The 12,329-nt window shown below is 39.8% G+C and overlaps 3 protein-coding genes across 3 annotated transcripts; 2 read left to right on the top strand and 1 right to left on the bottom strand.

The window, feature by feature from the left end:
* Positions 1 to 11: 11 nt before the first annotated feature.
* On the top strand, positions 12 to 3,530 carry LOC123499494 (endoplasmic reticulum chaperone BiP). Its single transcript, XM_045247523.1, has 3 exons — positions 12 to 169; positions 1,082 to 1,206; positions 1,497 to 3,530. Exons 2-3 carry the CDS (start codon positions 1,085 to 1,087, stop codon positions 3,334 to 3,336), a joined length of 1,962 nt encoding a protein of 653 aa, XP_045103458.1. The 5' UTR covers positions 12 to 169; positions 1,082 to 1,084; the 3' UTR covers positions 3,337 to 3,530.
* Positions 3,531 to 3,898: 368 nt separating this feature from the next.
* Positions 3,899 to 8,824, bottom strand: LOC123499495 (ADP-ribose glycohydrolase ARH3-like). The gene is given in 10 exon segments (XM_045247524.1): positions 3,899 to 4,819; positions 5,232 to 5,322; positions 5,525 to 5,720; positions 5,856 to 5,968; positions 7,086 to 7,216; positions 7,664 to 7,777; positions 7,780 to 7,811; positions 8,098 to 8,197; positions 8,370 to 8,536; positions 8,644 to 8,824. Coding segments are annotated over 10 exon segments (1,083 nt in total). The 5' UTR covers positions 8,658 to 8,824; the 3' UTR covers positions 3,899 to 4,694.
* A 195-nt stretch (positions 8,825 to 9,019) lies between these two features.
* LOC123499987 (E3 ubiquitin-protein ligase E3D-like) lies at positions 9,020 to 11,275 on the top strand. The gene is made up of 2 exons (XM_045248546.1): positions 9,020 to 9,078; positions 10,018 to 11,275. Exon 2 carries the CDS (start codon positions 10,037 to 10,039, stop codon positions 11,237 to 11,239), a length of 1,203 nt encoding a protein of 400 aa, XP_045104481.1. The 5' UTR covers positions 9,020 to 9,078; positions 10,018 to 10,036; the 3' UTR covers positions 11,240 to 11,275.
* The last annotated feature ends 1,054 nt before the right edge of the window (positions 11,276 to 12,329 follow it).

Here is a 12,329-nt window from a genome sequence, read left to right as displayed (position 1 = left end):
CACGAGACTTTGCAGACGATATTTGTAGGGGAGCGCGGCGCCGCCCAGTCAGTGTCACACAGAGTCAACCCGAAGAACATTGTGAGACAGTCTTCCATCCAGTATTGTGTACAGAAATACATATTTATAACTATCTATTGAATCCGATCAACGTTCTGAAGTGTATTATGTGAGTATGAGTCACGTATTTGCAGTGATTTGTGGTTATTGATCGTGTTTGGTCATGTAATTGGTGTTCGTTAAAATACCGGCTGTGTTAAAGGTTACGTTGGCATTCTTTCTTGATTTTTTTTTTATCTGAAGAACTAAAGTAAATTTAATGTATTATTTGACTGGTGAGACTTTGTTTCCCACTACTACTTATAGTAGGGATTAGTATTTAACGTTACTATATATTATACTTGTGGGAGTTGTGTAAACCGGAAGTTGGGTAAATGATCGGGTTAATTATATATTATAGCCTCATTTTGTGTATTTATAACGTATTCATTGCATTATTTCATGTTCTGATAAAATAATTTGTTTGAAGTAAATGCTTCGTCTAAATAAGCAACAGTACTACTAAGATTTGTTTTTTATTATGAGGTTGGCCGAAACGCTGCACATTTTAGTGATGGTTCTCATTTCATTAATAGGAGTAGTCAGAAATATAACATCAATATCTTAAGGTGCCTTTCTAGAAGGTTCCAGGGGTGGTTCGATAGTGAGGGCCAAGCCTACGGCGGGAGGCAGGCAGTGATGAAGCGAATAAAACTGGCCTTTCTTGAGCCAAGCGGTTTAACATTTGGCATTGTGTTCAGCGAGTGCTCGGTTTCTTGAATATACTTGCACAGCTGTCCGCCTCCTTCACTACTATCACGGGGCGGGGCGGGGTGCCAAGGGGGTTAGGGAGGGAGTTGTGTGGGACTGGCCGACTGGGACGGTACAGTTATGTGCCGGGGAATGCCGGTTGCCATGTAGGTCACGTCATAGGGGAAGGATGAACGCTAGTCAGGGTGGTATGTTAAATGTTGGCAGTGCAGGGCTATGCTACCCTTGGTCATTGTCCTCAGTGTTAGTAATCTGTGCCTTTCATTTTCAGACAATGAGGTGTTGGGTAGCCCTAGGCCTGGTGGCCACCGTGGCCGTATTGGTCACAGCCAAGGAGTCGAAGAAGGAAGAGGTGGGAACTGTCATCGGTATTGACCTTGGCACCACTTACTCATGGTGAGGATTGTTAAACTTGGCAAAGCTTGTAATAATTTTGTTATTAAATAATTTCTTTAGCAGTACACAATGTCCTCAACATTCCCTCCACTAATTCATCAAAAGGTCATTCCCCATGTTTAACTAGTGGGGCACCACTACCCTGTAACATTGCCTTTATCTTGTGCATCACCACACTGCTGTCATGTATAGGTCTTCTAATTAGCCCAGCAGTCTAGTTGCATTGCATCTTGCTACTGAGTTGTCAGTGTTGCAGTTACTCATTTCTAATGTTGGGTTTTTCTTTTCAGTGTGGGTGTGTTCAAAAATGGGAGAGTTGAGATCATTGCTAATGACCAGGGCAACAGGATCACACCCTCCTACGTAGCATTCACTGCTGATGGGGAGCGACTCATTGGTGACTCTGCCAAGAACCAGCTCACCACCAACCCTGAGAATACCATCTTTGATGCCAAGCGGCTCATTGGCAGGGAATGGACCGACAAATCTGTCCAGCATGACATCCAGTTCTTCCCCTTCAAGGTCATCAAGAAGAACGAAAAGCCCCACATTCAGGTTTCCACTTCACAGGGAGAGAAGGTGTTTGCTGCAGAAGAGGTCTCTGCCATGGTCCTTGGAAAGATGAAGGAAGTTGCTGAGGCTTATCTCGGAAAGACCGTCACTCATGCTGTCGTCACTGTCCCTGCCTACTTCAACGATGCCCAGCGACAGGCAACAAAGGATGCCGGCACAATTGCTGGATTGACAGTCATGAGGATCATCAATGAGCCTACAGCTGCTGCCATTGCCTATGGTATTGACAAGAAGGAAGGAGAGAAGAACATTCTTGTGTTTGATCTCGGTGGTGGCACCTTTGACGTCTCCCTGCTCACTATTGATTCCGGCGTGTTTGAAGTGGTGGCCACAAATGGCGACACTCATCTTGGTGGTGAGGACTTTGACCAGCGTGTCATGGACCACTTCATCAAGCTGTACAAGAAGAAGAAAGGCAAGGACATCAGAAAGGACAACCGTGCTGTTCAGAAGCTCCGTCGTGAGGTTGAGAAGGCAAAGAGGTCCCTGTCTGCTAGCCACCAGGTCAGGATTGAAATTGAATCCTTCTTTGAAGGAGAGGACTTCTCAGAGACACTCACCCGTGCCAAGTTTGAGGAGCTGAACATGGATCTCTTCAGGTCTACCATGAAGCCAGTGCAGAAGGTGCTTGAGGACTCTGACCTGCAGAAGAAGGAAATCGACGAGATCGTGTTGGTGGGCGGCTCCACTCGTATTCCCAAGATCCAGCAGCTGGTGAAGGAATTCTTCAATGGCAAGGAGCCATCCCGAGGTATCAATCCTGATGAGGCTGTTGCATATGGTGCTGCTGTCCAGGCTGGTGTGCTGTCTGGTGAGGACGACACCAATGACCTTGTGCTGCTTGATGTCAACCCTCTGACTCTTGGAATTGAGACTGTGGGTGGAGTCATGACCAAGCTCATTTCCCGTAACACTGTCATCCCCACCAAGAAGTCCCAGATCTTCTCCACTGCCTCTGACAACCAGCACACTGTCACTATCCAGGTATTCGAGGGTGAGCGACCCATGACCAAGGATAACCACATCCTTGGAAAGTTTGACCTGACCGGCATCCCCCCAGCTCCTCGTGGTGTGCCTCAGATTGAAGTGACCTTTGAGATCGATGCTAATGGTATCCTCCAGGTATCTGCTGAAGACAAGGGCACTGGCAATAAGGAAAAGATTGTCATCACCAACGACCAGAACCGCCTCACTCCAGAGGATATCGAACGCATGATCAAGGATGCTGAGGTGTTTGCTGACGAGGACAAGAAGCTGAAGGAGCGTGTTGAGTCCAGGAATGAGCTGGAGTCGTATGCCTACAGCCTGAAGAACCAGGTGAATGACAAGGAAAAGCTTGGAGCCAAGCTTACCGATGAGGACAAGGAAAAGATCGAGGAAGCCATTGATGAGAAGATCAAGTGGCTGGAGGACAACCCTGATTCTGAGGCTGAAGATTATAAGGCTCAGAAGAAGGAACTGGAGGACATTGTGCAGCCGATCATTGCCAAGCTGTACCAGGGTGCTGGTGGCACTCCTCCCACTGGTGAAGAGGAGTTCGATAAGGACGAATTGTAAAGTTATTAGTTTATGAGTAACTTATTGGTTTTGTGATGGAAGTACATTTTTCTCATGCTCATCTTAGGACATATTCAGCAGCTGCTCATCTCATGGTTGAATGAATGATGTTACACTTTTTAAGTATGTATGCACAAGTCCATTCCAGGTGTGTGAACGGATGATCTGTTTATAATAAATGATGCTAGTAAAAAGAATTTGCATATCCCAGTGCTTTCTGAGATTCTGAAAGGTTCATGAGTAAGTTTTATTAAAAACCTTGATACAACTTGCAAGAAATATATTGAATCTATGCAGGATGTGATTAAGGAAAAGAGGACCTTGGAGATCCAGTAAACTGCCTAATAGTACACCCAAATACTGTACTACTGATAGTCACACCAATCTCAGCATGGTAATTTCTTCACAGGGTACTTCAAAATCTTCAGGTACATGTGATGGCCAGTGTGTATCAGAGCATAGTAGGTAACTTTTGTCACAAAAGATAAATATTTAAATTGCAAATTTCTGTATATATATTTAACTGACGATTCATGTCACGGGTTTTGTATTACAAAAGAGCGCCAGTTTAAAATATATTTAACTGATGATTCACGTCACAGGTTTTGTATTACAAAAGAGCACCAGTTTAAAATATAGCAAATACTTTAATACTTTCAGTCTTGAAACAGTCAAATATACAATTTATTATCCTGAGGGGAAGGTACATGGACCTCTAATAAAAGTTACTAGAAGGGTGCATGAACTCTTCACTCTAACAGAACAGAACAATTATAACTGATTTGAATCTTTAAAACAAATGTACATATATCTTTAATTACATAACTTTAATATCAGTTGCAATAATCATTAAATATGATAGTGGATCCAATTCCAATTCTCAAGTACAATTATGAATATTTGATATGGAACCAAACTTTGTAGTCAAGGACACACTGCACTATTGGTAACAAAGCTCATGTACAGCTGCTAGCCAAGCGACACAACAGTCAAGTACAATAATCGTGCCAAGAATGACACTACCTTCAACTACAATAAGAGTATTTAGTACAAGAAAGACTATTATCAACCACAATAACAGTATTTAGTGCCAAGAATGACACTCCCGTCAACTACAATAAGAGTATTTAGTGCAAGAATGACACTATTATCAACCATAATAACAGTATTTAGTGCAAGAATGACATTATTATCAACCACAATAACAGTATTTAGTGTATCAAAATTTTTCTTACAAAATACTGATGATAAATTTAAACGTGTATCAGAATTTTTCTTACAAAATATTGAAAATAATAATCAGAAAATTCAAACTACTTACTTATCTATACATAGTCTCATATCTTTATATGCATGCATCAAGATGTACTTGTTCTGACCTTAACCAGATTGTGAAGCTGGTCAGCCTGTTCTATAGCATCTGCCAGAGCTTCACAGTGTCTCTCAAGATTCTTTGGAACTTTCTCCATTCCATAGTAAGCACCTGAAACATTGTTAAAATTGAGTAGTAGTGAATGGAATGGCATACTCAAACATCCACCTTATCTTCACCCACAACCCACCTTAGTTTGTAGATATTTCTAATCCCAGGTTCTGCCTTCATATAGAATTATACTTCCTGTGCAGATACCAGTGTCAATAAAGGTAACAGTTCCCTTTACCTTGAGAGGTCCATAAATCCAGAAAATAATACAGGAAAAGTGTTATGACATGGCAGCCAAGGTCTTCTGCCACTCTTTATCAGGATATGGTGTCCTACCAGCATCTGATAGCACATGCTAAGTATACCATGAACATTGTGGTGAGGGATGGGTGCCACCATCTTATGCAGTGGCAAATATTAAAGTAAAAATTTATTTTAATAAAATGTACAACAAAGTTGGTACATCGCTTACCTGCAATGCTTCCAGCCATAGATGCTATAGTGTCTGTGTCTCCTCCCAGGCTGACAGCATAGTGCAGGGTTCTCTGGAACTCATTTTCAGTCTAAAAAGAAATTTACAAAGTTTACTTCCTCAAGTTTTAGCTGCTTTACTGTTTCTATAATCTTTCAATTTACTGTTGTTATGCACACGTCATCACATTTAAAACACATTTTACATCCAATCTCTAAAATTGTCTTTAAGGAAACAGGTTTTTTGCACTTTCCAAGGATATATGATTAAACAAAAAAAAGAAGCCTGCATACCTCAATCTTGGGGATGGGACAAGAGGCTCTCACAAAGGAATAGATGGCAGTTGCCACAGACTTGTGGGCAGAAATGTCCACTCCCAGTTCCTCTTCTACCTGCTCAGCATCAACAGAGTCCTTGCATTCCAGGAGCCCCAACACCCTTTTCAGTTTCTTGACATACACAAAGGGTTCTTCTCCTTCATCCAGGATACTGTAAGGAATGTTTGAAGATCAAGTTGGGAAATTATGGTATATTTAACAGTTATTTCATTACAAAATGTACCCATTTTTTGCTACAGACCACTAAAAAGTCACCTACATACAAAATGCTGACCATATCACTTACTCATCCTTTCCAGGCTTCTCCACTTTTTTCATTTTTTCTATAAGATTCTCTACATATTTCACACAATTCAGCTCATTCTTTGGAGTTAGTAGAGCCTCACGCACTGCCAGGCACTGTAAAGTAAGGATGTGTTAAGATCCTCTTGCCATGGTGTTCATTAAATATGAAAGGGAAGCATATTATAAAGCAAAAGTAATCATATTATGGAGATACAGGGTGTTCGGAAAGTCACTGTGCACCTTTCTAATAATTTTAGAATTGTTGGCCCTATTTTCTATATGAACACAATAAACAGCGAGCGCTATTGTTCGGATATTCTTCACGCCTTCATTGGTCAGATGACAAGTGATGAAATCAATTACTAATGGTTTCAACAGGATGGTGCTACTGCCCACACATCTGGCAGATCTATGCATTTATTAAAGGAATTCTTTGGAGACCGCATTATTTCGAAAGACGTGTGGCCCCGACATTCACCAGATCTGAATCCACCAGACTTTTATCTATAAGGAGCAGCAAAATCTGCAGTGTATCGATATCGTCCGCGCACACTGGATGACTTGCAAGCAGCAATAACACCATTCATTCAGTCTATTTCAAGCGAACAACTGATAGCAGTGTTTAGAAACAAAATAAGAAGGGTCCAAGCCTGTATTGATGCTAAGGGGGGTCACTTTCAACATAATTTATAGATGTCATTCATATTTACCTCCTGTAATCTATATTGAAACATGTATGTTAATAAATATGTAAGTGCACAGTGACTTTCCGAACACCCTGTACAAATATGCACTAATGAGCTTTTCAAGAACTTTAAAGATGTATTTTTGGATGAAAGGAAAGAAGTGTGGATGAAAGTAATGAAACTGGGGAAGACAACAATGTGTGATGGACAGGGACAGTTCAGAAATTTTTAAAGAAAGGATTGCATATATATATATATATATATATATATATATATATATATATATATATATATATATATATATATATATATATATATATATATATATATATATATATATATATATATATATATATATATATATATATATAGAGAGATAGAGATATATATATATATATATATATATATATATATATATATATATATATATATATATATATATATATATATATATATATATATATATATATATATATTCTTCAACTGAACATATTTTTGTTTTGTGACAAAAAATTAAGCAAAGAGTATGTCACTTTGAGAGTCACCTGAAGTACTGTTCCATTGTAGCCCAGCCTGTTGGCATGTGTAAGGAGTGCCATGTCCTTGGCTGTCTCCACCAGCTCCTGCTCTGTGGAGTTGTGGCAGAAAAGGGTAATGGGAGCAGCACGCATAGCACCTGCAAGGAAGTTTGTTGTTAATTTTCACAAAAGAAGAGTACAATGATAAGTGATTCTACTCTCCTATGTTAGTAAAAAAAAAAAAAAAGGATTACAGACCAATAGGCAGCCAACACCCATGTTTTTTTACTGCACCTCTGCTACAAAGAAATTCAGGTCTGTTTGATAACCTACCTTGTCCCCGCCATGAGTCAACGACTCATCCAACAGGATGGAATCACCAGGACAGAAAAAGAGGTGACTTTATGCCCATGTTCTGATTGTGATTTAGTACACTAAAAAAATTCCATCAACATCTTGCAGGTGTACATAAGCTAATTACGTATGAGCTTGAATAAATAAATAAATAAATAAATAAATAAATATATATATATATATATATATATATATATATATATATATATATATATATATATATATATATATATATATATATATCTCCTTACCTCCATTTCCATAAGAGCCACGACCATTAAACTGCATTGCAGCAGGAGCATACACATCCCTGAACTTGCTGGCCCGCAGAGCAGCAAACACATCAACAACATTGCTACCATACCACGCCTTGGTTCAGCATAGAACTCTTTCACAAACCTGAAACAGAGAGACCCAATAATTACACCCACTATAAGGTCAATTTCCATTATTCCTCTTCAATTGTAAACAAAGTTCTACATCACATAATGAGTGTTGTCTGCAGTGGCTGAGGGATATAAAGATTGTCAGAAAAGCATGTGGTTTCAACACAGACAACTCTTTTTAGCAAAAAAAAAAAAAAAAAAAAAAAACACCTAGAATTTTTAGCAAAAGTGCTAACTATAAATCAAAGGATGTGCCATTGTAAGCAAAGAAACATACAAGTAATTGCATATCAACTCACCGTTTGGCCATGTCTTGAGCAACATACCCCTTCTCCTCAATAAGAGAAAGGGCCACACATCTCATCATTGCTGTGTCATCAGTGTATTGTTTGTATGGTACTGGAGATAATCATAAAACATTACTTTTCTTAGGCAAAGCTAAAAACATGGTACAGATATCACATGGCATTAAACAGCAAAGAGGGGTCAGAGAGATAATCAAGACAGATGATTTCATATTCATTACTATCTGACCTGACACACCACTTATTTCTGAAAATGTAAGGCTCACCTTTAAGGTCTGGGTCATTGAGTCTCCTGAAGTACGAGTTAAGCACAGACGGTGAGGCTCTTGGTTCTGCCTCGAATGGTGCCCCCAGACAGTCCCCCATGAGGGCTCCCACCAAGCAACCACGGAACCTGCCAGCCATCGCCTCTACAACCTCCACCACAGCCATCCTGGGGACAAGAGAGGTTTGCCTTAATCTAATTATAGATAACAGTTAATTCTGTCATAAAGAACTTCAAGGCAGGATAAGCACCGTCCCCAGTCCCCACACGATTACCTCCTCACTGACATCAGAAATTATCGTTATCTTATGCATAAGATCTCACAACTGTAGATGCCGGTAGTTTCAGTTAATATACACCACCAACGAGGGGAATTACAGCATGACAGCTTCCTAAATACCTGGAAACACCGTCAAATAGAGGACAGGAAATATACCACTACCACCGACGAGAATAAAAACAAAGCGTCCGTGTTGTCAATGATGCTTCGACTTCAACTTCAATATGTTTTCTAATAATTCCTTTAATGAAACTTATCATAACAAATGACAAGCTATAATTTTGAGTAAAATAAACTAATAAATTCTACAATATTTTTTATGTAGTACTTGTTTATACATGTTACATATGTAAGATATATTTTGAGAAGCAAACGAACTCTGCCGAACACCGTGGACCAAAACACCTCTGCTGGTGGTGATTTGGTGAAGGTAAGCATTACTGACTGGCTGAGTGGTACTGTTCACTGCTGTTCGGTGGGGCCAAATATACACATCTTGTGTAGGAGTGACCATGTCAAGCCCTCGTCAACTTTATTTGGTGTCACTATTGTTGAGTAATGTCTATAAGGTAGTCAGTAGATGATGCAGAGAAGTCAAATGTCTGCAGATTGAATTATAAATGTCCTCTCTCTCTCTCTCTCTCTCTCTCTCTCTCTCTCTCTCTCTCTCTCTCTCTCTCTCTCTCTCTCTGTCATGGAAAGTCATCAAGATAAGAAACTATTGTAACTGGAGTTTTGTCAATTCGCCACACCATGAAGTCACTTCTGAGGACATTTCGTCCATACCATAGTTATTTCTCCAACAATTTGGTTATAAATGGTTTCAAAAGAATGGGAGACAAGGAGTACTGCTGACGATGAAATATTTACATGCTGCCACAAGCCACGTGACAGCTGTAAATCTAGGATGGGAGAGTTGCTGACTTGCTATTACCAGCCGGTGAACACAAAGACACAGTACAATGCACATCAAGACAGGACTCTAATTTACTCAGTAGAGATTGAACTGACTGAAAAATAATGTCACACCATTGAAATAGAGACAACTAGTGTCTATATATGCATATATGGTTTGGTGGTATGAAGCCATGTACTTAATTGATTAATTATTAAATAAATAAGATCAGATAAATTGTCAATATAAAGAAAATTTGTCTTTACCCATAGTATTCCAATCAATTGCAAGTCAAACCCATTAATTGTATGTAACACTTATCAGGATATCATGCTTGCTATCTCAGATATGTGTGAGTATGGGGGGGACTTTGCTGTGAAAAGGCTGATCAAACATATCATGCAATTATGGTCATGTTTATTCATTCATTTCTAGTTTTATTTACTTATATATATTTTTTTGTTAATTTTCCAGGTCAAGCAACACACTGAAGATGCTTCAGGTACTAATGGAAGTATTGCCCAACATTCATGTAGGCAATATCTACATAACACTACCTGAACACTCTGAGTCTTGTCGAGATGTCCATGTTGAGAAGTCTAAATGTGTGGTGCAATTGCAATCTGACCAGGAGGTGTGCTTGAACCTGCCAAGAGGAACAAGTTTGAAGCCAGATGTGGTGAGGTCAGTCAGCCAAGAAGGACAAGTGGTCACTGTCAGAGTACAGCTTGATGAATGGACATCCCTGATAAGTACCTTAGCTTCTGATCTTAAGAATGATTCTGACTTGCAATCAGTGGTTCCATTGTCTAGCACTCTTTGTAATACTGAGTTGCAGGGCCATTGCAAGCAGTGCAAACAACGAGTGTTTGAATGTATAAGATTCCAGAGAGTGCTGCCCCTGCCCTCTGTGGACTGGGAACAGGCCTCAGAAGATTGGTTTTGCCACATACACAAGGAAGATGGAGAGAAACTGAAACCAGCCTGTCTTCAGCCTGAAGAAGATGATTGTTTCTACACAGAATTATTTTTCCTGCTTCACCCCAGTGTAATGGAGTACATGAAACATACCGTATCCACCTGTGGCCCAGAAATAAACTGTGCCAAGTGTAACACTTCCCTTGGTGTGCACCAGCATCAGTCAGTGAAAATGTGGACTCATAATCTGGTGTGGAGAAGGGAGGAGGGAGATATAGTGCACAATACAGACATCAGTGCAATAATGCTGATGTTGTTTCAAAATATTGATAAAGATAATTTTGGTGTAAACTGTAGACTTGTTCTTCAGCTTCCAACAGTGCCAAGGAGGTACTTGTACATGGTGACAATGAACACCAACCAGAAACTTTTGATTTGTGAGGAGGATTTAAATTTGTTTCACACAGGAGGGAATCAGAAGGAGAATCAGTGTAAGGAGAACTTACCTGAGGGAGGTGTGGCAGCCAAGCGCACCCGAAGAAGTGGCCAGACTGAGATGAAGCTGCAGGCCGTGTTTGGAGTGAAACTGTTGTATGTGGAGAAGGAGGGTGATGATGAGGAGAGTGGGGAGTGGGCTGATAGTGTGCATGTCCACCTCATCCCTTGCAGTGACTCTTTCTTCTCAGGAGTCAAGGCTCTGCTAGACACAACCAACAGCTGCTTGCCAGAAAATATCAGACATGTGGAAAAGATGAAAGTTGGCTACATCATCAAATAAGACATTAATGAACAATAATAAATGTTTTTATATAAAGTTTGTCACTGTATTCACCTGTTTGTATAGCTATGAGGTACTCTCTCTCTCTCTCTCTCTCTCTCTCTCTCTCTCTCTCTCTCTCTCTCTCTCTCTCTCTCTCTCTCTCTCTCTCTCTGTGTGTGTGTGTGTGTGTGTGTGTGTGTTTGTCCCTGTCCCTCATTATTTTGAGAAAATTGTCATGACCCGACGTCTTCCTTTGTTGTAAATATATTACTACAAGAAAGTAATTATCTCTCTCTCTCTCTCTCTCTCTCTCTCTCTCTCTCTCTCTCTCTCTCTCTCTCTCTCTCTCTCTCTCTCTCTCTCTCTCTTTCTGGATATATATATATATATATATATATATATATATATATATATATATATATATATATATATATATTATAGAGAAATGTGGACAAGCCTCTCATGGATGGAGATCATTCATAGTGGATGATGATTATAGCATGGTACAATAACGATCAAAAAGTTATTGTACCATGGATTATAGTGAATAGCGATGGTGGTACAGGGGACACGAACTTATTAGTAAACCATTATCCGTTAACTATCGTGTAGTCCGCATTTTTCAATAATATTCAGTTATTATAACATACATTATTATCACTAAGATAGATTAAAAAGAAACAGTCCGAAACAGTTATAGATAGGGGATACGAAAATGGTTGAAAAATAACCAAATCACCATTCATCAATACAAACATATAAAAATTAAGTTAATAAAAAAATCGTATTATTATTGGCACTTTTGGAAAGGTAATGAGACAGGTAGAAGATGACAGGAAGGGGTGACGTGTGGAGCGTGGCAGCCCCCTCACCCTGACGTGGAGGAAGTGACGTCAGGGAGCTGCCAGATTGCCCTCTCTCCCAGCTTGCTTCACTCACCAGTACAGCTGCTCCTACTCGTCTCTTGGCAACACCACCCTCGCATAACACAGGTGAGATGTGAATCCTTTCCATCTGGCCTGGAATATAGGAAGGTGATGGAGTAGCTCTAATAATATGATATGGATAGCAGCGTAATATGGAGTTGAAATAGGCAAAAAACAAAAAT

Source organism: Portunus trituberculatus, chromosome 50 (assembly GCF_017591435.1).
Source record: "Portunus trituberculatus isolate SZX2019 chromosome 50, ASM1759143v1, whole genome shotgun sequence".
Classification (NCBI taxonomy): domain Eukaryota; kingdom Metazoa; phylum Arthropoda; class Malacostraca; order Decapoda; family Portunidae; genus Portunus; species Portunus trituberculatus.
The sequence above is the reverse complement of the archived record's forward strand: the minus strand, read 5'-3'. Positions and strand labels throughout refer to the sequence as shown.

Coding starts and splice junctions, on each gene's coding strand:
- LOC123499494 (XM_045247523.1), top strand. CDS start 1,085: ATGAGGTGTTGGGTAGCCCTAGGCCTGGTGGCCACCGTGGCCGTATTG. Junction 1,207..1,496: donor CTTGGCACCACTTACTCATG/GTGAGGATTGTT, acceptor TTTTCTTTTCAG/TGTGGGTGTGTTCAAAAATG.
- LOC123499987 (XM_045248546.1), top strand. CDS start 10,037: ATGCTTCAGGTACTAATGGAAGTATTGCCCAACATTCATGTAGGCAAT.